A 27,407-nucleotide genomic window follows, 5' to 3' on the forward strand; every position below is an offset into this window, starting at 1 on the left:
CTCTCTGCTGGGCTGGCTGCTCTCAGAGTCTCTGGTGTCTGGCCTCAGTCTATCTATGGTTGGAGTTTGAATCAGTAGAATGAGTTTCCGGTAAGAGCAGCCACTGCAATTCTCCCTTCTCCTTCCTGGAGCTGACAGCCCCTCCTCCCCCGGGACTGAGCCTGGCAGGGAGGGGCGCGGGTCCCCTGGCCGCAAAAACTTACAGATTTCGCTGATCTCAGCAGTTCCACGTTTTCATGAGTGTTGTATGAAGTATGCCCAAAGACAGATTGCTCTGTGGTGTCCAGTCCACGCAGTTCCTGGCTTTTTACCTACTTTCCTGGAGGAGTAACTAAAACATACAGCTCACCAGTCTGCCATCTTGCCCTGCCTCTAATAAGATTTTAATAGTACTCAACCACTATGGAGCAAACCGACATAGAAAGGCATATAACTGCTTAACTATATTGCCTTGCTTTAGTCCATGCCACTTATAACAATCTATCATACAAATATTTCAAGACTATCTATCACAACAAGAATTAAATTACATGAGATCTCAAGAGGTCTTGAATGTGGAACTTGTTTTTATTAAAGATCTAGCATTTCTTTAACAGCACTTTCAATCACGCCCCTAAATGGGCTGCTGGTAGGATATGTAATCTGGTTTGTCATTTTTTTCCTCATTAAAACATTGAAAGCAAATATTTTTAAACCCAATTTCCTCTCTGTCTCCAGAAGCATACTATTTGCATCCTATGAGATTGGAAAAGGAGAAAAAATGATTCTTTAATTCTATGGTTAAACCATTTTTAGGGAGAAAGTCACTCAGCTGGAAGTTTCTGCTGTTGGCATTCTATCCCTCCAGGCAAGAAAAGCCACTGGAGTCCCTTGGGAAACCACTGCAGTGGACAAGCAGTACAGTGGCTGCACTCTCAGGAGTCGACAAACCTCCGGGCTTCTGGGGATACCTTGAAATGGGGCTGTATCTGCCTTGGGGTGTAACGCAGTGTCCTGCACAAAGTGAACATAGAACCACACCTCCTCCACCACCACAGCCATTTTCTGAGTTCCAACTACAAGCCAGGCACTATACTAAGAACTCTACATGAATGACCTCATCTAACATTACAGCAACCTTGTTACAGATGAGGAAACGGACAATCAGAGAGGTTACGTGACCTCAAGGTCACTCAGCTAGTAAGTCTGATTTCAGAACCTGTGTGTTCTAATTAACAATTATAACTGCAATGACACCAAGAGCTAGCATGTATGGGATGTTTACTATGTTGCAGGTACTGTTCCAAGCACGTTATATATATTTTTACTTATTTCATCCTAACAATAAGCTGATGTTATAGAGACTTATATTATTCCCATTTTTTTCAGATGAAAATCTGAGGCTCAACAAGGTTAAATAACCTATCCAAGGATCCATAGCTGGTAAGTGTGACCTTGAACACACTTACAAGTCTCTGTATTTCTTATGCAAACCTATAAAAAGCTTCCATGTGTGGGCTTGTGAGAGGATGTTCTTTCTTCAAAAGATTTTAGAATGAGTCTTTCTATTGACTTTTGTTTAAATTAGGATTCCCAAGGGAAAGAAGGTTTTAGGAATCCAAGCAACAATAGTACAAAGTAACTGCATGCCAATAATTCAATTTTTCCATCATGATTCAGCATTATTTTCCAGATTTATTGTAAGACATACTAAAGTCTGATTTTTAGCCATTTATGGAAATTAATATTAGTAGGTTTGAACACAGTTATATAGGGACTTAGCAAATAGTATAAAATATCCTATCCTCACAAAATATCAGGAATATCAAATGAAGAAACTACTTTTATTTTTCCACACAAATAAGTTCTATCTGTATATTCTTTTATCGTAACAAGGAGAGACAATGCTCATAATAGGCCTACCTGCAGAAGCTTCCATCTGGTGTTCAGGTCTTCCAGAGTGCTGAGGTTATATGGTGAGAGCTGAATGCCCAATGCAGTGAGCTGGCGGGCAAGGTCATTGACGTGGCTTACATTTTCCTTAAGAGGCGCAATTTCTCCTCGAAGTGCCTGTGTGAAATAATCAAGGACAAATTGGAAGTTGAGAACATTTAAAGCAAAGAAACAGAGACACATGGGAACTAAAAGATATCTTATTCTGTTAAGAGTGCAGTGCCAGTGACATTTGCTCTATTATGGTTGTACTAAAACAATGAACATTTATTAGTGGATACAAAATAATAGCTAATATTTATTGAGCACTTCCTTGGGCCCTAATGCTGTGATGAATTCTATCCATACATAATTGTATTTTATTCCTGTGTAACAATCCTATCAGGTTAATAGCAGGAGAATTCTCATTTCACACCTGAGAATTCATACCCAAGTTTGTCTCCTTCCAGAGTGCATGTGCGTAATTACTATTTTATACACTTCTCCAAAGAAATTCCAATTGGCAAAGTAATGGTGAAAAATATAGTGCTGCTAGATTCTAAATTCTACTCATTGCACAGCCAGAGATGGATCTTTATTTTTTACAATAAAAAGCTATACTCAATCATAAAATATTGCATTCAAACTTTGCACCCACCACATAATAAATAGTTTCATTTAGGGATTGGGGTATTTTGTCAAGTCCCAAGAATGACTTTCTAGTCTCCTGTTATTTTTAGTCCTTGTAGCAACGACTTAAGAAGGCTCTCATGGGACTTCTTGACTGTCTCTGACGCACTAGAGCAGGATTCTCTGATGCGATGCATCATGACAATCTGTTGAGCAGAAGAACCCTATGCAGATATGGGGAGGATATTACTGTACATCATATCTTCCCTATTGAGATAACATTTATGGATCTTTAACATGATGCATGATGTCCAAATGTTCCAATGAGCAATTTCTAAGGGATAAATTACCTCACTTAGGAGAACAGTTTGCGTAATATAATGTTTGTGCACAAGGACAGCATCACTTTACTTGGCTATATGTGCTGTTTTGGCTTGCTTGATCTATGCAGGTGTTACTTCTCTGTCTGTTCACTCTGTCTGGTTCACTATGTTGATAAAATCCTTGTTTACATTGACCTCAACTGTTCACCTGTACCCCTCCCAATCTTTCCCAATCCAAATGGAGTGAGCCAAATCAGCCTGGATATCTCACCACTAAAATATGGCATTGTATGGAGTATAAGCCTCAAATAGTTCTTAGCTATTAAAAGACATTATGTTATGTGCTCTGTTGAACTTAGTTTTTAAAAGAGGCAATTAAAAACATTGTATTAAAAAATTATGGGGTTTCTTTTGAGGGTAATGAAATTGCTCTGGACTATTTTAGTGGTGTTGGTTGCACAATCTTATAAATATACTAAAACCCACTCACTTTAAAAAGGTGAATTTTATGGTATGTGAGTTACATCTTGATAAAAACATAAAATAAAGGAAGAAACCCTTCTGACCACACACACACACACACACACACACACACACACACACACCATCGTATGTGATATATTCATTTTGATTTAACTTCATGTCAGTGGAATGTCATCAAAATCCGTCTGAAACTAAAAAAAGTTTTTCAGAGGACTTAATAGTAAATACTATTATTCCATCTTCTTATAAGTAAACACATGGATTAAAAGATTAAAACTGTCCACGGAGAAAGGTGGTTAAATCCATATATGTGAATTCATATCTCTAAAAAGAAATGATCCACTTTTGTTTCACGTAATAGGAAGATTAGAAAAAGGATTTCTTAACTGTCAACAGGAAAACATGGGAAACATGGACAAGGATGGTGGCTATAAAATGGAACCAATCTCTTCTGGATAAGAACATGCTTTTCTAGTAACCTCAAATAAATACCATGTGAGTGGTAATCATAAACAGGGATACCACTAGAGAGATGGCAGAACAACCAGGCAGATCTGTCAATACTGCAGGTTAGCCTTGTGTGCTAAGCATCTCCCTTCACTAGCATGGCTGCCTGCCATTAAGTCGAGGATCCATCCCAGTTAGTCATCTCTAGAGTTTGGCTTCTTTTAGATCTGATAATGTATGTGTTCAAATGTACCTTATTAGAATATTTTGATGTTCACTTCCTCCCTTAAAGTTGGGCACAAGATTTAATCCTGCATCAAAGTTTTAGAGGGTGAAGGGACTGAAATATAAATTCTAGTACTCATAGTACAAGAATAGCTCCTCCCTCCCTCCCTTTCTTCCCCCCCCCTCCCCCTACCTCTCTCCTTTGACTTATCTCCCTTTTTCAACTCTTCACTGTCATGGGATCTTTTTACTTCTCATATGTAGCAACTATAGTAGAAGTTCTCTTAACTGATCTCAACTTAATATGTACCAGACTAGACAGAGCCTTCATTCTCTCTGTGAAACATACTGACTAGAACCTCTAACAGGCTCGAAATAAAATGTCAGTGGCATCAGTCTGTATGCACAGCCCCTTTGCTCTCATTAGTTGAGTTGTGTGCTTAACACTCTCACTCATGTGGATCTTCTCAAATCTTTTTTTTGCCACTATACTTATTGTAATTAAATAATTTAAATATTTTGTAAACTAAAGAAATATAAGTCTAACAGAAAAAAGTTATTATTTCTATGAAAACCATGTTAAATACCCTGGAAAGTTGCTTTAAAAAGAACAAGAAATACTGTTATATCACAGGTATAGAAAAGACAACTGTAAAAGATCAGGAAAACAATCCTAAAGATTTAGAATTCTGCGCTCAGATTGCGCTTCATGATTCCCGATGTGCTCTCTCTACATTAGAAATCAAAAAGTTTGTATTATCATTGTTATTTATAGAGAACTCCAGTCAGTGAATCTACACTCAAAGAAAAAAGCTTTCACATGACATTAAAATATTGGTAACTATTTTAAGTGAAAGTGTTTAAGACAAAAAATTTTTAATGATTCTCTGGTTTTATTAACTTTTTCAATTAACCATTGAGCTACAGGTACTAAGTGAGTTGGATCAGAGAGCATCTACTATATATTCTTACTACTACTACTAAAACTACCACTATTTCTGCTACTACTACTATCATTGATTAAGAAAAAAAATGTGCATGGAGTTTAATCTCAATTCCTAAATCTCTGTTAAGACATCTGATAATAGGAGTTTTTCTTGGAGAGAGGTCAGTTGATAAAGAAATGATTTGGGGGAAGGAACACTTTGGGGAGCTTTCTGGATGGGCCTGATGAGCACACTGGGGGACTTTAGCCAGTTAGAAACTATCATGAGGGCACCGAGCACATGAGAATGAAGGAAAGGAGGTAACTGATGGCAGAAAAGAGGAAGAGAAAAAGGAGACAGGAGAGTACCTAAGTCAATGTTCACTTGAATATTTTAGCTTATGTTCTGGTGGCAGCTCCATACCACCCAAGGATGGCTTCCTGCTATAGGCTGTCAATGCCTAGAACTGCATCTAATGAGAAGTATGGCCCCACTAATGTGAGTCCTGATACTGTGTAAAAAGTGAATACAGGTACCATGTCATTTAAATGAATGGAACATTGGGCTTGACTATATTCCAAATATCAGAGCTTTTAATATTGTACATATGAATTTATGCTTACATGATTAAATGCTATACATAAAATGTCAAAAAGCATTGTTAACTTTGAACAATATGATGTGCTATTTTAAATGATTCCAGGATTTCAGTAGGTTTTATTCTAGTTTGGAAGTAGCAAGTAAGGAAACATCAAAGGGAGCCATTATACTGCAGGGTTTTTTTTGAATCACTTAAACATCTGGAATATGTTCTCCATGAAAGAGCAAACCAAGCCTAATTTTATTATGACTAGTCTCATGCAGGCAGAATTTTCACTTCATTAAATGTTGTCTGATTATAGATATAAAAGTACTGATTTAGAACGATATATAAGTCTGATATGTCATTATTTTTCTTTCTATGGGATGAAATTGCATGTCAGATCTTTGCTTATCTTTATGTAGCAAGGGTTTGTTCACATATATATTTAGAGTTATGGTCAGTGACCACTTTTGCAACAGAAGAAAGGAATTGTCTATTAACAAGGGAACACTATTTTTGAAGGAGCAATTTTGATTTGACAGTTAAGGGACCATCCCTATTGCAAGGCCCAGAAGGTCAGTTTGAAGGTTCAGAAACAGGAAGTTCAGAGAACTCTAGTTTGAGAGTCCCCATTTCCTTTGTTAAGTAGGAGCCAAGAGACCTGGTATAGAATGGTTGTGCAATGAGTATTTGTCAAATGAAAACATGAATTAAGGGCAAGTAGGAAAGTTTGAATTTGTGCGATAGAGACCAAAAGGGAGTTGACCTAAGAAATGTAGTGAGGTTTCTAGACAGAGTTGAGAACTCACTTGGGACTGGGGAGCAAAAAATTTTAGAGGAATCAACTGTCCAATTGCCTTACTTTCTCCAACAGTGCTTCATGCAGGTATGGTGAAAGTGGTTGATCCAGATTTGGGGTTTTGTCAGATGGTTGTGGTACAAAACACCTAAGGGCAAGAGAATTTTTATCCAGATTGTGATTGAAAAACAGACTGTGGAATCTAAACTGGATTAGGGGGAAATGAAGCAAGAGAAGGCTTACAGATGGAAAGAAAGTAGAGGGGTTAGTGATGGAGGTCCAGGAGAATCCACGAAAGGTCACAGCAGGAGCAGCTGCACAAACAAGTGAGAAGGAGGGGATACGCTGGGCTGCTCAAATTGAATTACCTCTGCCAGAGTCACCATTTGTGAGTATTTATATACGGTGCTACTGAATCTGAAAAACTTCTCCTCTTAAATATTCCTCCCAAATTCTTAACCTACTAAATCACAGAGGTCCTGTCTCATGAACCAGGAATTCAAAATTAATAGGGTCTGACAATGAAGTATCATTCCTTGGCTATATAAACTGTGCAGAGAAATTTACATTATAACTACTACCTACAAAAATGAAGGAGTGACTAACTGCATTTCTCTCTGTAATGAAACATTATTGAATGAATGCTTGTGAACAAAGACCCCTTTAAAAAAAGCCTTAAAATGGGAGGTGTTAGGAAAAGACCCAGGGCCCTTCATGATGGATTAGTACTGAGAAGCTAAGGAGGAGGAAAAGGAAATCATGTCCTGTAAATACCAGTCTTTGGTATTGCACTGGGGCTCTCAGACCTTGCTCAGGCACAGCCACACAGAACCCAGTTACCTAGGAATTTGGAGCAGGTACAGCTACAGGTGTAGCTTCTGCATCTCTTGGCGGATAAACCATCGTGATGGGAGTGAGGGCCTGCTACTGGGGCCAGGAAAGTCAGAGGCCATACCCTGCTTTTGCCCAGAGGATCAGAAGCCAACTAGAGTCTCTAAAATACCTGGGAGAAACGTGCTGCTCAAATGTGGCTGGACCAATTCAAAAGGAACACAAAATGAGATGTGATGTAGGCAAGACTTTCATGAGGCTTAGAGACGTCTGTTGTTATCTGCAATTCTTGGTTCTTTCCTCTGATTTCTGGTCTGGTGCAGTGCCCAGGATGTTGGTTCATCTTTTGTCTCAGATACCTACTGACTAAGGCTGGGTTCTGGGGGAGAATCAGAGCCTGAGACAGAACTTACTGTGCAAGTGATTTATTGAGGCAATGCTCTTAAGAGAAGGGGAGTGAAAGAAGCAGGAGGACAGAGCAAGAAGGTTAGGCAAGGGTGCAGAGACCAGCATCAGCCTGGACACATGGGGAGCCTGGAAGCACAAATTACACGGTGGCACAAATTACACAGTAGGTTGGTCCCACTTTGAGGCAAAGGGGTTGTCCTTGTGTACCTCAGTGTCAACAGTTATTGGCTGCTCCCCCTATGAGTTTGGGGGGAGAAAGGGTGATTTAGTTTCCAAGGCAAGGTGGCTTCCTTTTGGCTGAGGAGGTTCTCTGGGAAAGGTTCTATTTGGAGCCTTTAGCAGCCAGCTCTAAAGAGTTGCAGGGAGATGGGTGCACCAGCTCCGGGAAGGTATCTGGGTGGGGTACCAACAACATCCTCTACTCCTACTTACTTTACCTGGTTCCCCAGCCTCCTCCCTTGCTCTTGAACTTTAGATGTCAGGCTGTTTTTTTTTTTTTTTGCAAGAGGTTCTTATGTGATTTTCATTACTAATACCATGACACTATCCCACAAATCTCCAACAAAACTAGGATATGCTCCCATTTCCATAGTGTTGAGTCCCTGATTTCTGCCAAATATGGAAGGATTATGTGGAGCTAAGACACTGTGGGGCATTTACAGATGGAATGAGTACATCCCTGTGCTTTTAGTATCATGTTTGCCTCTGGTAGAGACATTCTTGACAATAAATTATGCTACTGAAACATGTACTCTTTTAAAATAGAGATGCTACTGCATTCCATTCCAGTATCGGTTTTTACTCTGGTAGCCTGAAGGCAAAATATTATGCTGTTTCTTTTCATTGTCTTCCTTGCTTTCAGTTTTCAGGGCAAGCAATTCTTGTAAACTTTCATATTTGGGCAGGATCACTTATGATGAGCAAACTGAATAAGGTCATAAATAATGAAGCAGACTCAGTACTAATGACCTAGATGTAGCATAAACAGGATGACTTGGGGTAGATTAAATTAAAAAAAAAATTGGGGGGAAACAATGTTAAATTTATAGGCATGAAGAAATTTGTAGGGCTTTTATTTTCAAAGCAATTATCACTAATTATTTTTTAGCTATAGTTTCCCCTTGGACTCACCATACTTTCAAATTTGTAGCACTAAAAGAATAGCAATTAACTTCTTTGTTTTTCCCAAAAAGAACCCTGATGCTTGTATGAAAAAGAGCTGTACTCTCTACTTTCTTTACATATTATTGAAAAAGAATGCATTCCCAAACATAAAAGTATAAATTCTCTTTTAATGTCTCCCCCTTTGTGTCGATCATAACCCCAATGTTCTTAAAATACTAGCAGGATTATATCTTTATTTAATACTAGTATCCATCTTCTTTCTTTTCTATGCATGTTCATTCATTTCACCACCACAAATATAATTTGGAAATGAGGAACAGGAAGGAATTGATCACAAAGGGAAGGTTTTTATTTATAAGAACAAGTTATATAAACCTTAGTTACTTTTATTTTCTTGGGAATACATTTCTAAAATCCTAACTTTAAACTAATGGTAATTGTTCCCTCTTTATATAAAAAATAGCAAACAAACAAAAAAAAGACATTTCAAGCTTTTCATAGCTTTCTAACAACACAATTAAAACAACTAAAAAGGTAGTTCATGAGTTTTTTACAGAGGCTAAATGCAAAATATGCATGATTAAAATAAAAAGGTCTCTAATAAGTATAAATAACTCATCTACTCAGGCCACGTTTTTAGGCTGCCAAGGAAACAGAAGAAAAACCAATACTTTTTTCTCGAGATATTTTAATTATATGTGATAAAACACAAAGTGAAATGGCCGTTAATGAAATCTGTTTTCCTATTTAAAAATGAGTAATGACCCATAAATCGTTAGGAAGATCAACCACAAGAAGTGTGTTCTTTAAACTTCAGAGTTATTTTAGATGGACAAAGTTTTACATTTAATAGGTATTTTGCATTAGCAAACATTTCTGCCAGTCTAAAATGTTCATGGCCCATGCCCACATCTGTCACTACCAATGCCCTACATGTGTCAAAACTTAAGTCTAAGGCAGTGGTTCTCAAACTTTCTAATAAGAACTCAGAAAACGCTGAGTTCCTAGAACTTTAACAAGCTTACTCTTGACTTAGAAACTTCACGCATGCTATTTCCTCTGCCTGAGGTTTTATATTTCCACTCTCTACCTGGTTGGCTCCTATTCATATACTATAGATCTCAGTTAAATGTGACTTTTAAAGAGAGCCCATCCCTGGTTACCTTATTTGATGTAAGTTCCCTCTATTATTCTCACTCTCAGCATTCGATTATCCTTCTGAGCACTGATCACAATTTCTAAGTCCATATTTATTTACCTATTTATTCATTGTCTCTTCCCAAGACCCTAAACTTCATGAAGGCAATTCTATGTTATTTTGTTCAATACAATATGCCTGCACCTAGTACATGATAATCCCTCTATACATTGTTATTACAGAATAAGTGGTCAAGACAATGAAGCACTTTTGCATTAATTAGTAACACTTCAGACAAATAACTATTCTCCAATTGTTTCATAAACACAGTTTCATACAGAAACTTGACACCAAGCTCTCCCCTCAGAAAAGAAGAGAAACGTGCTATTTCTTTTAGGTTCCGTATCTGAATTCTTTTGATCGCTTGACTTCTTTTATGATGGAGCATGTGCTAATTTCTGAATAATCTCTATCCATCTGAGCAAAAATTTATTCCACTTTTTGGTACCAATCTGGGACTTTTCATAAACGTGGAGCAAATGAACAAAAAGGGGGGTGTAACCTATTTAAGTGAAGTATAGTCTTGCTGGTGGGAGTACAACTTGGTATAACCTTCTGTAGGGCATTTTAGCAAGACTGAATAAAAGCCTTAAATATTTATTTATGAAAAGATTAGAAGACTACATACCTGGGCCACCATATAGAGACGTACAGGTTAAGGCCTGGTCAAGAGGGCAAAGAAGGCTGAAATCCAACCTGAGCTCCATTACCTAACTGGTAAACCTTGGCACTAGGCTGAGGACCTCTTCAAAGGAATATGTGTCTTTTTTTAACTTTGCCCAAAGAGGATCCTGTCAGGGTTGCGATTATGCTGGGGTTGGGATTATGGGTGCTTCTTTTCCTCTCTCCTTTTCTTGCTTTTCTTTTGCTGTGTGTGTCTCTCTCTAACTCCTTCTCCCTCTCTCTCATTTTTGAGGTTTTCCACTAAAGAAAAGTTACTTAAAGAATGGTATGAGCCAAGAGATCATGAAATATTAGAATACAAGGCGGTTTATTTGTGAATATTTGCTATGCATTTCCTCTTGCGTAGAAAGGGGATAGAAACAGGGATACATCGGGGCTGTTGTAAAGACTAGGGAAATGGATGGACCTATTTCTCCTTCCTTTATCCTTTACTCCACCTACGACCAATAAAGCATTGTGTCAGGCAACATTGAGAACATAAAGTCACACATGGCCCTATTCAATATAGTCAGGGAGACTGAAAAGTGGTGTGTGATAAATTCATCTATGAGGGAGCCACGGACTAAGATCCTTGCTTAGGTAGCTGCTTCTTTCGAGCAGACTTCTGACATCACCCGAGGGGGAACCCGCCTCTCCCCATTCTTCTATCATGTAGCTTTGTAAGGTCTCCTCGAACTAGGCATTGGAATGCAGGTACATGAAAACCAGCAAAGTTAAGAGGAAGCATTGGGGGTGGGAGGGAAGGATATTTGTTCAAGCATGAACAAAGGGTAAGAGGTAAGAAAGCTTAATGTGTGTTTGAGGAAGAGCAAATGGTCATTAATAAGTGGAAGCATTCAGTAAAGCAGTAAGGGAGTTGTGGAAGATGAATCTTGACAGTTTTCTTGGGGCAAGATTGTGGTGGGTCTTGAATGAGTTGGCCTTTGCAATGCAGACAATGAAGGTTTTTGCAAAGGGCAATGACATATTTTCGATATCTCTTTTAGCTAGATTTAATTACTAATTGCTTGGAAACACTTATTTTACATCCACTAGGTGATATGCTTAAGTGTACTATCCATGTATCTACCATGCATTGGGAGAACGGAACTCTCAACAGGCTCACGGTCACTGACAGAAACAGACAATTTAGTGGGTTATTAAAACATAATGTAATTTTTTCATACTACGAGAAAATTGTACCACAGAGTTTGGAAAATTCAGAGAAAGATGCTGAGACAGGCCAGGGGAGACCTCCTGAGTAGATAAAGTGACTGCAGTCATCCACGGGGGGGAATGACACAGTGTTCTATGTTCATCTGAAAACTCAAGTAGATCAGTCTGTGATTGTGGAAAGGACAAAGAAGTGACAATGAAATTCAGGCAAGAACCAACGACCTCAAGAAAGAGGATGGTGGCAACTGGGAGTAAATTATTTGTATGATAATTTTTAAGTGTCTTACATATCTGAGAGCATTTTGTCCTGTTGCTTTTGTGCATGTTTATTTATTCATTTATTAAAACAATGTTTATTGAGCACCCATCATATGCCAGGGACTGTACTAAGCACTAGAGATGTAACAGTACAGAAAAGAGACAAAGTACCTTGTGCTCATGCAGATTAACTCTAATGGTATAATTTCATTTAAATGATGACTGTGATTATAAAGGCTTATAAAGAAATAAATTCCAAGCTAAAATGCATCCATAGCTATAAAATGCAACATTTTTGACCAAAACAGTGCAGGGCAAAGTATAATATTGTATGTAGCAGTTTCCAACAAATTCTTTTTTTTTTCCATTAAAACAAATTAAGCTACATCTGCCATGCATGAATAAGGATTATTAGAGGAATCTAGGGTAGTGAGTTACCTGTATAATATGTTATACCCAGTTTCCTTTATACTAGGCCATTTATTTAATTTTAGTTCTATGGGGAAGGCACTCACTATTGAATCAAAATGGATTTATGCTGATTTGGTTTTCCATTCAATATATTGTTATTAACCTAGAGATACTAAAGCAGAAATGAATCAAGGGTGAATATAAATTTTCTAAGAGCTGAGATAAAAATAATTAAATGTAAGAGGGCTGAAAAGGATTGCAAAATGCCCTTCAATATCTACTTTTACTTTCGGACTATTGTAGTTCCTGAATTTAATAAATGTTTTGAGTTTTTCCAAAACGGCTTTCTTTCTTACAAATGAAACAAATAAACAAGATATCTGACTAAAGCCAAATGAAAAGAACATAAAATGGATTTCCTTCATTAAAATCTATGCAAGAGCATATTTTAAAAATTAGCTTGGTAATTTTTTTATAATGGTTCATCTCCATTTCACCATATTATGAGGTTGAAAAGACAGTCTAAGTACTCATTTCCAAGAAATGCTGACCATCCATACATATTAGTGGTTATTATTTTTACCTCTGTGTATGAATGTGTGTGTGTGTGTGTGTGTGTGTGAAAGATCTAGCTTCTAAAATCAAGTTACTAGTTTACTAAGGTTTTCATTCTTCTCACCATATATTCAGAACTTTTTCTCTCAAGAAAAAGGTTGATTGTAAATGTTTGGAAATGGATAGAGGTGATGGTAGCACATTATTGTGAATGCAATAAACAGTGCTGAATTAGGGGTGTGATCGTGGTTGAAAGGGGAAGTTTAGAATCACATGTATCACTAGAAGGAAAACTAGAAGATAAAACATGGGGCTGCATAACATAGTGAACCTTGTTGTGGATGATGACTGTGGTTAATAGTACAAATTTAAGAGTGTTCTTCCATGAACTAGAACAAATATATGTCACTATTACAAGATGCTAGTAATAAGATGGTATATGGGAAAAATACAACTAATGCAAACTATGGACTATAGTTAACAGTAATATTGTAATATTCTTTCATCAATTGTAACAAAGGTACCATACAAATGCTAAGTGTCAATACTAGGGGAATGGGATTTTAATTTTTGGAGCAATGAAAATTTTCTCAAGTTGATTGTGGTGGTGAATGCATAACTGTGGTTATACTGAGAGCCACTGATTGTACCCTTTGGATGGAATGAATGGTGTGTGAATAAAACTGCTTTTAAAAAAAGATAGTACTCTGATTTCTATGCTCAAATCTTAAGGTAGTATCTAAATTCATATCCTATTATAACAACTGCTATCATGATAATGTCCAGCTAAATACATGCAAATGATGAATAAATCACCACTTACACAAATGTGTCTAAGTGCCAGCTGTCTAATCAATGTACTCAAATGTCATTTAAAGAAAAAAATTCAAAGTCACTGGTGAAATGTACCCTTTAAAAAAAGTGATTGGTATTCAACTAACAAATATGTCATGCTTAAGTAGTATCTGTAAGAGCTTTTTTTTTTTTCTTTTCAGAAAAGGAGTATGACTTAGGGTCTGCAAAATCTTTGGGAGTGATGCTATATTGATTATCTAAAGGAGAATACTATTTCAATGGGAAACAGTTTTAAAAAAACTTAAAAAATAATCTTTTCACTAAGACTTAAAGATTTTTTTGAAATCAAAGTGGGTCAGATTTCATTAAGACCCATCTTGAATATGGCATTCAACCAATCCCCAGACAATTTTAACTTGGAGACAATCTTGAAAATTTCTTCCTTCAACCTTTATAAGAAAATGTTAGGGTGATTCCAAAGGTAATATTTTATTCACTGTGTAAGCCAAAGGATCAATAGAACTTATGCTTATTTGTTTAGCTTCTATTTCCCCTAACCTTATACTTTATTGGATGCACAAAAGTCAGTGTTATATTGGATAACCCTAATGGCGATTCTAGTATTGGGTTTGTGTAGGCCTAAAACAATGAACCATTCTCTTGCTGTAGCATGCCCTTGTTGGAAATGAGTGGAGGCCAACAGCCAGCTGGCAAGTAGTGGGGGAAGTGGGTGAAATATTGTTGGATGTGGCCTACTTGTCCTCAATCCATGAAGCAACTGAATGGGAATTATTTAATAAGACCTAAAAGGGTTTAGGTTCTCAGCAATGTACAAACTCCAAATCGGGTTAAATTTTTTTAAAGAGTAGGAAAAAAATAAATAAAAGGAAACTCAGCAGTGGTTTAGTCACTGGTTTTAAAAACCAAATCAATACATTGTTTCTGCCCCTCATTCACTTTAGTTTCTATTTAGTCACGGCACTTTGGCTTATATTGCCGATAAATTGATTTTATTCTGTTTGCTAACTTGCTTATGCAATGTTAAGATAATGATGACAGAATATAAATATTTGATAGGGAAAATTTCTAAATGAGCCCACTGAGTCTATAATAATGCAGAGTGCAAGTGAACAAGAGTTCTAAAAATAAGTATGTTTCCAAACAGGACTGGCAGGCTCTTTAGATGAAGAAAAAAAAACTCACCATAAAATCAATTCTTTAAAAGAAAATAGAAATCTATCTTAGTGTTAGATTCTCCAGCCTCATTCTGGTTAAGAGAGTGACATTTCAGGGCTGAACATCCTGTGAAAACTTAATAAATATTGAAGTTTACAAAGAAAAAGCCTAGCAATGACATGTGGACCAATTTTCAAAACTATTGAAAATCAATGTGCCCTTACTCTGCCTAATTCAGTTAACACAATTGTTTAATGTACATTTGATTTGAGTGGCTTTGAACATAGCTATTTCAATTTTATATAGATACCAATCAAATTACTTCTAATGTAAAATTTACTTTTTCTAATCCCCCTCCCACAATTCCAGTATAAGGGGGAAAGTTTGTTTTTAATGTTTCTTGTTTAATGTTAAAGGAAATTTTAAAACATTTGTTTCTGTTATATCATTTTTGTCCCATAATTCTCATTACATATACTACTGGCCCTACCCCACAATTTTTTCACAGGCATTTGGTTAATTGATTTTGCTCCACCATTGGGAAACAAACTTCCCCAACTACTTCTTCCTCCCCCCTAGTTGCTCTTCCAGTTTCACCCCACACCCATCTCTACTTTGACACACACATATACACCTTCCTCCCCACCCATACAAAGTCATTCAGGGATACTGGGTATTTCTGAACATTAGTTCTTTTTACAACAAAGCCACAAAGGATTAGCAAGATAAGTTATTAAATGTAGGAATTCTCACATAAGCAATCAGCTATTCACATTTCAGTGAGCAGGTCTTAACTAAAACAAGTTGAATGACTTCATCTATTCTTAATGTCCCGGATTTCAGAAATTCTGTAAAGTACTTGTTTATAATAAGAAGATTTGGCAGAAAATTATGAAGATTATTTTTTAATTTAACTACTGTTGGTAAATGTGATAACATTTACACAAAGTGAAAAATAACGTGATGGAATATTTTTTAAATGTTAATGCTGGCCAGGCAGGTTAGGCTCCAGGTCATCGAAAGCAACCCCCAAAATTGTGTCACTGCCATTAAAACACTAACAAGGATACTGAAATAAAAAATTGTGACTGCCTTCTAAAAAAGAGATTTAGAAAAGAAGAGGCGATTATTCATTTCAAGGTTCCTGAGTGAAACTATGTGCCCTACCTAAACTATCAATCACTCTATGAGGAGGCATTCATTTTAAATGGGATGTTTTGGATATATATATATATATATATATATATATATATAAAAGAAATAATAAATGACATATTTATTACTAGTGATTGAAGAATTACTAACCATACACAAAATCTGTATGTGCATACACATACAGTAGCTTTACTGAAGAACACTGGTTCTTAAAGAGTAGTCCCTGGAGCAGCAGCATCAACATCACCTAGGAACTTGCTAGAAATGCAGATTCTCAGGCCCCACCCCAGACTTACTGAATTGGCACCTCTGGGGAGAGGTCCACCAATCTTGGTTTCCACAAGCCCTGCAGGTGCTTCTAATGCACGCTAAAATTTGAGAACCACCGCCATCAAAAATACTGGACATTCTCTAGGACTATGTCTGGATAACTTGAATTGTCAAATTCACAATTATCTGATTAATTCAGACTCTTAACGCTTTTGCAAGTATAAAACCAAAGTCACTTACAAAGCCATTTTCTCACTAATAATCATCACTTCCTTAGACCTTTTCATCTTCTCTTCTCTGCTATCACCAATTCCAATAGGTGGCTTGGAGATGCTGGGGAGAGAATTTTATGGAGGTGGGGAGGGGACTTTCCATAAAGAAACAAAATTTTCATTACTTCTAAAGAGTTGTTGCACATGCAAGAACAAAATGGCATTGAAAAAGCTATGCTAAGATATGGAGGTTGAGTAGATTACTAGATTTACTTAACAGCTATAGGGGACACTGTTGGTGTCCCCTATACCTGGCCTGGGCATCCATGTCCCAGCATCTGTAACTGCTGACTGCTAATGTCTCACAGCTTCCTTCTTCTCCAGACAGGTAACCTCTGCTGATGGGAGCACCTGGGCCCAGTAAGTAACCCAGGCCCCCAGGAGGTAACCCATGCCACAGCCAGTGGTGTAGTGTAGTGGAACCTGAGACCCAATTGTGTACATCTCTTTCTGATTTGGTGTTCAGTGACATCATGTTGGCAGCTTGAAATCAGCCATGATGGGAGTATTTACACCACAAAAATTGGAAAATGTGACAAATCAGGGGTTCCACCTCACCAAAGCCGGTTGATAAATACCAGCACACCACTGGCCACAGGCAATACTGACTGATGGGGAATAAAAGGACAACTCTGCTGTGTGGTTTATGCTCCAGAGCCCTTTCCCTATAAATCAGGACACCAGGTTCGACTTTGCCTGAGGCCGCATATTGGCGGTTCATCCTCCTCCCCTCTAACCCTTCCCTACTACCTTACGGTTCTCTTCTGAGAGCAGACTCTCTATAAACCCATGCACTCACACCCCTGTTCTCAGGCTCTGCTTCCAGGGAACCTGACTTAAGACGGCAGTTAAATCATTAGTTAAGTGACTGCTGCATACAAGCCTCAAAGAATATGGATTCAAAGTTACAAGGAACTACCAGCCATGGACAATGATCACATGAAACCACAGAAGATAAATTTAAAATGGCAGAGATCTACTCGTTATGCTTGTGTCAATAAAAGAAAGAAATGGGCTGAACAAGATGAGGCCTGCACAAATTGGGCCATCCTTAAAATCATGCTTCGCAAATTATGCTTTCATACCTATAGGTTAATGTACTGAAGGATTCGTTTTGCTTAAGATTTTGGAGAAAATAATTTTTTTTTCACATGAAAATACTAAAACATACTATGGAAGAGAACATAAAATTGACACGAGGTTTAAAAAACTAAGGAACACCAAGGAAATTTCATGCTCATGGTAAAAGGAGATGAGCAGGTAGAAGAGGGAGAAATCAGGCTTCAATTCTTTGGCCATTAGGAGAAGTGAAGTAGAAAGGTTTGAGAAGTACTGCTTTTGGTAAATGCTTTTGATAGCAAAACCTATAGTAAATGAGAAATAAAACTAAAAATATTTTTGGTATGAAACAAATCTTATTATGAAAAAGTTCTCTTGTGTTAAGGCCCCATTAAAATGAGAGGGTTATATTAGCATTGTAGGCACATCTGTTCCCCTAATGCCCAGAAAACTAGCTTACTGAGAACAATTATTCAATGCCAATTGCTTAACTTAGTTATTAATGGAAGGTTGTGTAAGGCATAGCATTGGTGTCAATGTTAGCTGTACAGTTTTGAAAACTGTAATTGCAAGCATGACAAGAACACAGCAGGAGCCCACTCCTTGGGTTATTTATTCTTAAAAAGTTCCTTGTTGTCCTTATGGTAGGAAAGTAACATAATTGTGAACTTTAAACTTCTTACAACATTGGCTGATGCCAACGGAGAAAATGCCTGCACACTGCCATTTTCTAAGAAATACAGAATTTCAGTTAAATAAATAACTTTCACATTTTAAAACTGTTTCTAGTTAATGAGGTACCTGCACATATATACAGGCTAATAAAAATGCTTGCTTTCCCAGGAAGACTAAGATGCCATTAATACAGCAGATAAAATAAATTAAATATTCATACACTATAATGAGATCTGACCTCTCTGGGTATAGGTTTCAGCATACTGAGAATGAACAAATGAATGAGTTCTTAGATCCTTTAATGCTGATAGTATATTACTTAACTTTTTTTTTTATTACTTATGACTCTTGAGGAATAGTATTTATAATTACCACCAGCCACGAGCAAAGCTTCTGGACTAAATCCTCAGTAAACAAGATTTACTGGCATATTAAAGGATCCATTTTTGGTATGGTTGTTTTCAAATAGCAGGAAGGATTATATACTTTGGAGAAATTTTATTATCTAATTAAATACTTCTTGAGGAGAATAATGTCATATGAACTCATTAGCTGAACACTTTGATTACTCATGTTCTCCTAAATGTCCCATGACCTGAAGAGGAGCTGTACAACTCTGATTTAGTACAATAACAATGGTAACAAATTCTAGTGCCTTCTTTTATCACAGGAACACAAAGCAGTTCAAATTAAAATAAGCTCAATAATAAAAAGAACATGTTCTTTTTCCAACTGTTCTAAAGCCTTTTCGTATCTTTAAGCAAAGTTCACTCAGTAATTATCTTATTTATGAAAGTAAAAGCAGAAGGATGTTTTTCCTATTAGATAAATGGCTTTATGCCTTGAATGTGGAAGGCATCTCCACATAGTCAAAAGGAGCGTGTTGAGTGTCAACTCATTTCCTCCCATCCACTGTTTTAAATCGTTTGCTTGATTCCAATGTATACTACACTTACATAAGTTGTTTATGAAGAGCCAAATTAATAGGCTTTGCAATTGTTTTAGTTGGAATTTGAAGAGCTGACAAATGAATTAGTAGAAAATGGCAATTCTACATGAATTAGCTTTTAAGTCTCCCTAAGAGGCTGATGCAGAACTTAATAAGAGACTTATTAGGAGAAGTAGGACAACTTAATTCAGATTGATTATAGACTTCGGTGAAGACAGCTGGGGTTCAAATGAAACCGAAAAAGAACTTATATGCACTTCAAAGTATGCTAAGCAGATGTCTGAAACAATTACTCCGCTCTGCCTTTTCCGAAGTTTCAAAGGCGGGATGGCAATAGCATGGTAAACGAAGGTTCTATTTGTCTAAGCCGAGGTAGCGACTTGTAAAACACACAGTGCCATCTAAAATCAGATGCTTTGGGTAAGGAAAGTGATTTGACATTGCTGTCCTACGTAATTTGCTTTTAGCTTTATAAACAAAGCAGGAAATGAGAGGGAATACATGGAACTAAATGATGAGCTCTCCTGGCAATACTAACTTACGATTAGTTTTTTTTTTTCCATTTTTATTGAGATTGTTCAGATACCATACAATTATCCAAAGATCCAAAGTGTACAATCACTTGCCCCTGGGTACCCTCATACAGCTGTGCATCCATCACACTTAATTTTTGTTCAATTTTTAGAAACTTTTCATTACTCCAGACAAGAAATAAAGTGAAAGATGAAAAAAGAAAAAAAGAAAAGGAAACTCTAAACCTCCCCTATCCCTAACCAACCCCCCTCAATTGTTGACTCCTAGTATTTATATAGTACGTTTGTTACTGTTTATGAAAAAATGTTGAAATACTACTAACTGTAGTATATAGTTTGTAATAGGTATATAGTTCTTCCCTATATGCCCCTCTATTATTAACTTCTAATTGTATTGTCATACATTTGTTCTGGTTCATGGAAGCGATTTCTAGTATTTGTACAGTTGATCATGGACATTGCCCACTGTTTTAGTTTGCTAATGCTGCAGAATGCAAAACACCAGAGATGGACTGGCTTTTATAAAAAGGGGGTTTATTTGGCTATACAGTTACAGTCTTAAGGCCATAAAGTGTCCAAGGTAACACATCAGTAATCAGGTACCTTCACTGGAGGATGGCAAATGGCGTCCGGAAAACCTCTGTTAGCTGGGAAGGCACATGGCTGGCGTCTGCTCCAAAGCTCTGGTTTCAAAATGGCTTTCTCCCAGGACATTCCTCTCTAGCAAGCTTGCTCTTCTTCAAAACGTCACTCACAGCTGTACTCCGTTTAGTCTCTTTGAGTCAGCATGTTTTATATGGCTCCACTGATCAAGGCCCACCCCGAATGGGTGGGGCCACACCTCCATGGGAGTATCCCACCAGAGTCACCTCCCACAGCTGGGTGGGGCACATCTCCATACAAACAACCTAATCCAAACATTCCAACTTAATCCCCACTATTCTGTCTGCCCCACAAGATTGCACCAAAGAATATGGCTTTTTCTGGGGGACATAATACATTCAAACTGGCACACCCACCATAGGATTCAGTTTTATACATTTCCATCTTTTGACCTCCAACTTTCCTTCTGGTGACATATATGACTCTGAGCTTCCCCTTTCCACCTCATTCACACACCATTCGGCACTGTTAGTTATTCTCACATCTTGCTACCAACACCCCTGTTCATTTCCAAACATTTAAGTTCATCCTAATTGAACATTCTGCTCATACTAAGCAAGAGCATCTACATTTCTTCCACAAGGCAGGAGGGAGAGTCAAAGAAGGTAGAGAGGCAAAAGAAAGAGGAAACAAAAAAAATGACAGCTAGGAAGCAGCAAAAGGAAAAATAACCTTAAATCAAAGTAGAATAAAGAATCAGACAATACCACCAATGTCAAGTGTCTAACATGCCTCCCCTATCCCCCCCTCTTATCTGCATTCACCTTGGTATATCACCTTTGTTACATTAAAGGAAGCATAATACAATGATTCTATTAGTTACAGTCTCTAGTTTATGCTGATTGCATCCCTCCCCCAATGCCTCCCCATTTTTAACACCTTGCAAGGTTGCCATTTGCTTGTTCTCCCTCGTAAAAGAACATATTTGTACATTTTATCACAATTGTTGAATACTCTAGATTTCACCAAGTTACACAGTCCCAGTCTTTATCTTTCCTCCTTTCTTGTGGTGTCTCACATGCTCCCCACCTTCCTCTCTCAATCGTATTCATAGTTACCTTTGTTCAGTGTACTTACATTGTTGTGCTACCATCTCCCAAAATTGTGTCCCAAACCACGCACTCCTGTCTTCTATCACCCTGTAGTGCTCCCTTTAGTATTTCCTGTAGGGCAGGTGTCTTGTTCACAAAGTCTCTCATTGTCTGTTTGTCAGAAAATATTTTGAGCTCTCCCTCATATTTGAAGGACAGCTTTGCTGGATACAGGATTCTTGGTTAGTGGTTTTTCTCTTTCAGTATCTTAAATATATCACACCACTTCCTTCTTGCCTCCATGGTTTCTGCTGAGAGATCCGCACATAGTCTTATTAAGCTTCCTTTGTATGTAATGGATTGCTTTTCTCTTGCTGCTTTCAGGATTCTCTCTTTGTCTTTGACATTTGATAATCTGATTATTAAGTGTCTTGGCGTAGGCCTCTTCATATCTCTTCTGTTTGGAGTATGCTGCGCTTCTTGGATCTGTAATTTTATGTCTTTCATAAGAGATGGGAAATTTTCATTAATTATTTCCTCTATTATTGCTTCTGCCCCCTTTCCCTTCTCTTCTCCTTCTGGGACACCAGTGATACGTACATTATTATACTTTGTTTCATCCTTGAGTTCCTGGAGACGTTGCTCATATTTTTTCATTCTTTTCTCCATCTGCTCCTTTGCGTGTAGGCTTTCAGGTGTTTTGTTCTCCAGTTCCTGAGTGTTTTCTTCTGCCTCTTGAGATCTGCTGTTGTATGTTTCCATTGTGTCTTTCATCTCTTGTGTTGTGCCTTTCATTTCCATAGATTCTACTAGTAGGTTTTTTGAACTTTTGATTTCTGCCGTATACATGTCCAGTTCTTCCTTTACAGCCTCTATCTCTTTTGCAATATCTTCTCTAAACTTTTTGAATTGATTTAGCATTAGTTGTTTAAATTCCTGTATCTCAGTTGAAGTGTACGTTTGCTCCTTTGACTGGGCCATAACTTTGTTTTTCTTAGTGTAGGTTGTAATTTTCTGTTGTCTAGGCATGGTTTCCTTGGTTATCCAAATCGGGTTTTCTCAGACCAGAACAGGCTCAGGTCCCAGAGGGAAGAAATATTCAGTATCTGGTTTCCCTGCGGGTGTGTCTTAGAAAATTGCTCCACCCTTTGATGCCTCAGGTCACTGTGCTTTTCTGCCCAGCAGGTGACGCCTGTTAGCCTATAATTCTTGACTGGTGTGAGGAGGTATGGCCGAGTTCCCCCAGGCTCTGGGGTCTGGTTCTGAATGGAAAGGGCCCCACCCCTTTCCTCCTAGAGAAGACAGACCCCTCAGGTGGAGGTCATTAGCATTTCAATGGTCTCGCTCTCTGCTTGTGGTGTCTCCACCCTTCCCAGAGTCACAGCCCTGGAAACTGAAAATGACTGGGGCTTTCTCCACTGAGCCAAAAAAGAAACAGATAGTCCCCTTCAGACCCAGTCCAAGGCGACCCTCCAGCTCTCCCAGGTCAGTCGTCACCCAAAGCCTCTGTCTGTTTTTTGGGGCTGCGTACCTGTAGTGAGCAGTTCACACTTGCTACTTAAAACCCCAGTTGGAGCTCAGCTGAGCTGTATTCGCTTGCTGGGAGAGAGCTTCTCTGTGGCACCACGCGGCTCCGCAGCTCAGGCTATGGGGGAGGGGGTCTCCCGACCTGGTTCCGCAGGTTTTACTTACAGATTTTATGCTGTGTTCTCGGGCATTCCTCCCAATTCAGGTTGGTGTATGAAGAATGGATGGTCTCGTTTGTCCCCCCGCAGTTATTCTGGATTATTTACTAGTTGTTTCTGGTTTTTTGTTGTTGTTCCAGGGGGACTACTTAGCTTCCACTCCTCTCTATGCCGCCATCTTGCCCGACTCCACGATTAGTTTTATATTTTACAAATAATTTGGTCAGGGTTTTAAAGATGACTAATTCATACATTGATTTCTAAGCTCTATTAAAGCCAACAGTGACCATTCTATTTAAAAAAAAAATACTATGCTTTCAAAGTATATAGTAAGAATTTACTTCTTATACATGTATTCCCAGATATTCAAGGCCAAATCATAAGCTTTTAAACATCACAATTGCATGCTTCAAAAACTAGATAAAGCCCTGGTTACTCCATGTGACACACATTAGTTCCATATTTAACCCAGATTTACAAAGGATTACATCTTATTTGTTTTTTCTTCTTGATCAAAGGCTTACTTACTACACATAGCATTTTTGTATATAAAGCAAAAACAACAAAAGCCTCAATGAAGCAATTCATTTGCAATAAGTCACAACAAAATATTAGTAAACTTTTCTCTTCCTACCATGGGCAGTATGCCTCATTAGATATGGGGATGTCACTCCTTTATTCAGAGTTGGAAGAGCTTATATATTTTGTATCATTCTTACAGCTGCCCTGTTTGTGATGGGTTCTGTATAGCAGTACAGAACTCTTTATGAGAAAGGATTATAAACTTTCTTTATAAAATTCATATATAAGAAAGGATTTGTGATTGGCTCATATAAGTGACAAATATAGCAAAGTTAATAAAAGAAGAAAAAAGATTTGAACCAGGGTTAAGAAGAGAAAAACAGAAAGGGAAGATAGAGCTGTGTAAACAAGGCTGCAGGCTTTCTGCTTGCCAAAGTGAAGATGAAATTCTAATATGATACATCACATTTCACCTTATCTGTCAGCAGGAAATATACTTGGTTTTCTCAATGCCAAATATGGAGATAGCATTTCTTTGACAAATTTCTGAAATAAACCAAGCCTTAAGGTCTCAGGATGGTAGGCCTGAAGAGATGCATTTGCCAGTTTTCTGCTTAAAGTTTTAGATGTGAAAATCGAACATAAATAAATAGGGATGGCATGGTGGTTTCATCGGAATCCGTAGTCCACTATGCACATCATTAAATTAATCTTAATTAGAATTACAAAAAGTTCTACTCAAGATATTTCTTTGTAACAGCCTAAAAGAAAAGCTCACAGAATTCCTGCCTTTGACTTTCACAGCAGAAATACGGAAATTAAAAGTCTGACCAAACACGTAAAATGCATAACTACGTGGATATGGCAAATTTGCACATTCCAAGATAGCAGCCTGGGAGAGTTTAACTATTGTGTGAGAAAAACTGTGTTTAAAGTCAACAGACAAATGAAAGCAGTAAATATTCCTGGCCCAAGAACGACTTACAACTTTTTGTGAATAGGAGTTAAGATAGATTAAGATAGATTAAGGACAAAAACCAAGTATTGAACAACAACAACTCACAAGCTTTTCTATGTCAGGGTTGTTCTTAAAAACAAAAATGTCATGTGTAGATCTTAGGTTCAAAACTTATTCTACTGCATTAAAGCCCATGGATAATCAACTTCATGATCTATATGGAGCATCTACGGATTCAAGGAGTTATTCTTATTGCTCATTACCACAAGGAAAGTAGAGTATCTATGCACTCAAATAAGTACTGGTATTTCCAGTAAAGTGAGAAATCATGATTCTGTTTTCAAAACATTGTATAAGCAATATAAATCATGAATTTTTAAAGTAAAGAGGCATTTTAAATTAAAATGTTATGCCAGTGGTTATTCCTATGGAAGCTGTATTTTGAAGGCTGAGATTCTCTTTGTGAGTTCAATAGTCAATAGTAAAATTATGTTACTTCCTCTTGATTTACTATATTTACACTATCCTGAAGATGATTAGGCAGCAATAGCTCCATTTCCATAGAGTCCCCAGACTTAGTTGTTGTTTTATCCATTCCCCAAGCCATAATGTTTTCTCCATTCCCCAAGCCTTTCAGAAGCCATATTTGCTAATGAAATGATATAATGCCAAATCCTACAGAAACACATATTTCATAGTCACTTGAATAACAATTTCTTTAACAAATAAGATCAGGACAGAGATGATATTTTGATAAGACACTAGAGGTAATGAGAATGAACTGAGGCAGGTATATAAAATGTTCTTCTGGCTCATTGCCTAGCTCTCAGTTTGGAGTTCCCTACAGTATGGAGCCTCCAAGGGCTTAAATTGCTGGAGAGAAAAGCAGATTTAAGTACTCTTCTACTTCTTTTTAAAATAGGTTTTAGTTAATCCAATTCATTTCTTGTAAACTACCATCACCAAAGCTTCAGAGTCTCAAACCTGGTTGTCATTGAGAGGCAATGGAGAAAAATGATTTATCTTCTTCCCACTGCAAAATTGAAGAGAACTACTGAACATAAATAAATATATATGAATTCATGTAATCCATAACTTTAAAATATGCATAAAATACTTATATAATACTAGTTTAGAAACCAAAATAATCATATCTATTATGATCAGTACATAAAATTATTCAGATAAATACCATAACTTAAGTGTATTGATGTCTGAGAAAGAATTGTGGGCATATGTATGTACTTTTTAAAAAGGAATATTTAATGTTTACATCTTTTGCCATTATTGGGATTGGGATGAGAGCCTTACATATCAAGGTATGGGAAATGAAGTTGGTCTTATGAACAAGAACAGAGAAGAGAGGGAAACTGGAAGGAGAACTGCAGATAGGGTTGGGTGAAGGCCAGCTGTTGAGCTCTTTCATTTTTAGTTATTCTTGATAATTGACTTGTGCTACATACATACTCAGTATCCTACAAATGCTCCTGCGTGACAGATATGGCTAAAAATGAATCTTGTATATCTGTTCTAAAGCCTATACATTCAGCCACTTAACTGATTTATTAACTAAGTTTTCCTTTGAGATATTCTCTGAAACTCATTTCTCATTTTTGGAAAAGATTAAAAAATCAGATTTGATATTTCTGGAAAAAATACGATTATTAATGCAGAACAAATAGAAGGTAATACATTTCAAAATATTATTTTAATTTTCAAGAATTCAGCAATGTTAGTCCTTGCTTTAAATGATAGACATAGGGTCACAGAATGTTGGGGTAGAAGGGATTATAGAAGTTATAGAGTCAACTTTTCAATCTTTCAAAAATTTGTACCTGCTATTTTAATGAAGAGCTATTCAATTTGACAGCAGACTGTAGGCTTCATGAGGACAAAGACCAAGTCTGTTTCATTCACAACTACATGTCTACCACATTGCATAGTGGCGCATAAACATCTGCTGAATGAATGAATGAAGAAACTAATTTAAATTCCTTATATGTTCCTGGCACAATGCAAGGAGCTGGGAATTCAAAGATGTAGAGCATGATCCTTGCTCTTAGGCACTACACTTTCTATGGAAGGAAACATACATAAACAACTTGCTACAAGATTTGTGAAATTTAAGTGTGACAATTTAAGCCTGTTCAATGAGCTATGAGAGCACTGAATTGAGAGCAGCTCATTCTGCTTGGCGAGAGTTGAGAGTGGGAGAAACTCAGGGAAAATTATAAAGATAGATGACATTTGGGTTGGGCTGAATGGGAGTTCACCAGGCAGATAATGAGGGGTGATTCAGGCAGAGAGAAGAGCATTTGCAAAGGCAGGGAGTTATGGAAAAAGACGGCATACTTGAGTAAAGGGGGTGATGTGGCCAGAGTGAATCAAATATGCTGGTGGATGGGAATTACAGTCTGGAATTTAAGCTAGGGCCAGGAAGAAAGGGTCATGTATGCTCTTCATTCATTGGACTTCAGGTAGGTAGAAGTGGATAGAGGTGAGGTAGGGGAATGGGAAAACCAGAGAGAATGAATGACTTTGTTTTCAGAATAGCTCTATTTGCAGCTCCAGTGTCATATGCAGAAGGGAGATTCAGACGAGAGATTTGGGTCTGTCACCATCCATGGCGTTTCGAACTGGGCATGTTAATACAATGAAAAGAGAATTGGGCCAACGTTAGAAACTTGGGCACACCAACATTTGAAGAGTGGG

At 37.4% G+C, this 27,407-nt stretch overlaps 1 protein-coding gene across 10 annotated transcripts in view; it reads right to left on the reverse strand.

Annotated features, from left to right (window-relative positions):
- Positions 1-27,407, reverse strand: part of DMD (dystrophin) — a 2,178,366-nt gene that overhangs the window by 393,510 nt on the left and 1,757,449 nt on the right. For all 10 annotated transcript variants that reach the window (XM_037821041.1, XM_037821045.1, XM_037821047.1 and 7 more), the window contains one exon: positions 1,903-2,049. In XM_037821041.1, coding sequence (XP_037676969.1) covers positions 1,903-2,049 — 147 coding nt within the window. The remainder of the gene's footprint in view (positions 1-1,902; positions 2,050-27,407) is intronic.

This window comes from Choloepus didactylus, chromosome X (genome assembly GCF_015220235.1).
Source record: "Choloepus didactylus isolate mChoDid1 chromosome X, mChoDid1.pri, whole genome shotgun sequence".
Classification (NCBI taxonomy): Eukaryota; Metazoa; Chordata; class Mammalia; order Pilosa; family Megalonychidae; genus Choloepus; species Choloepus didactylus.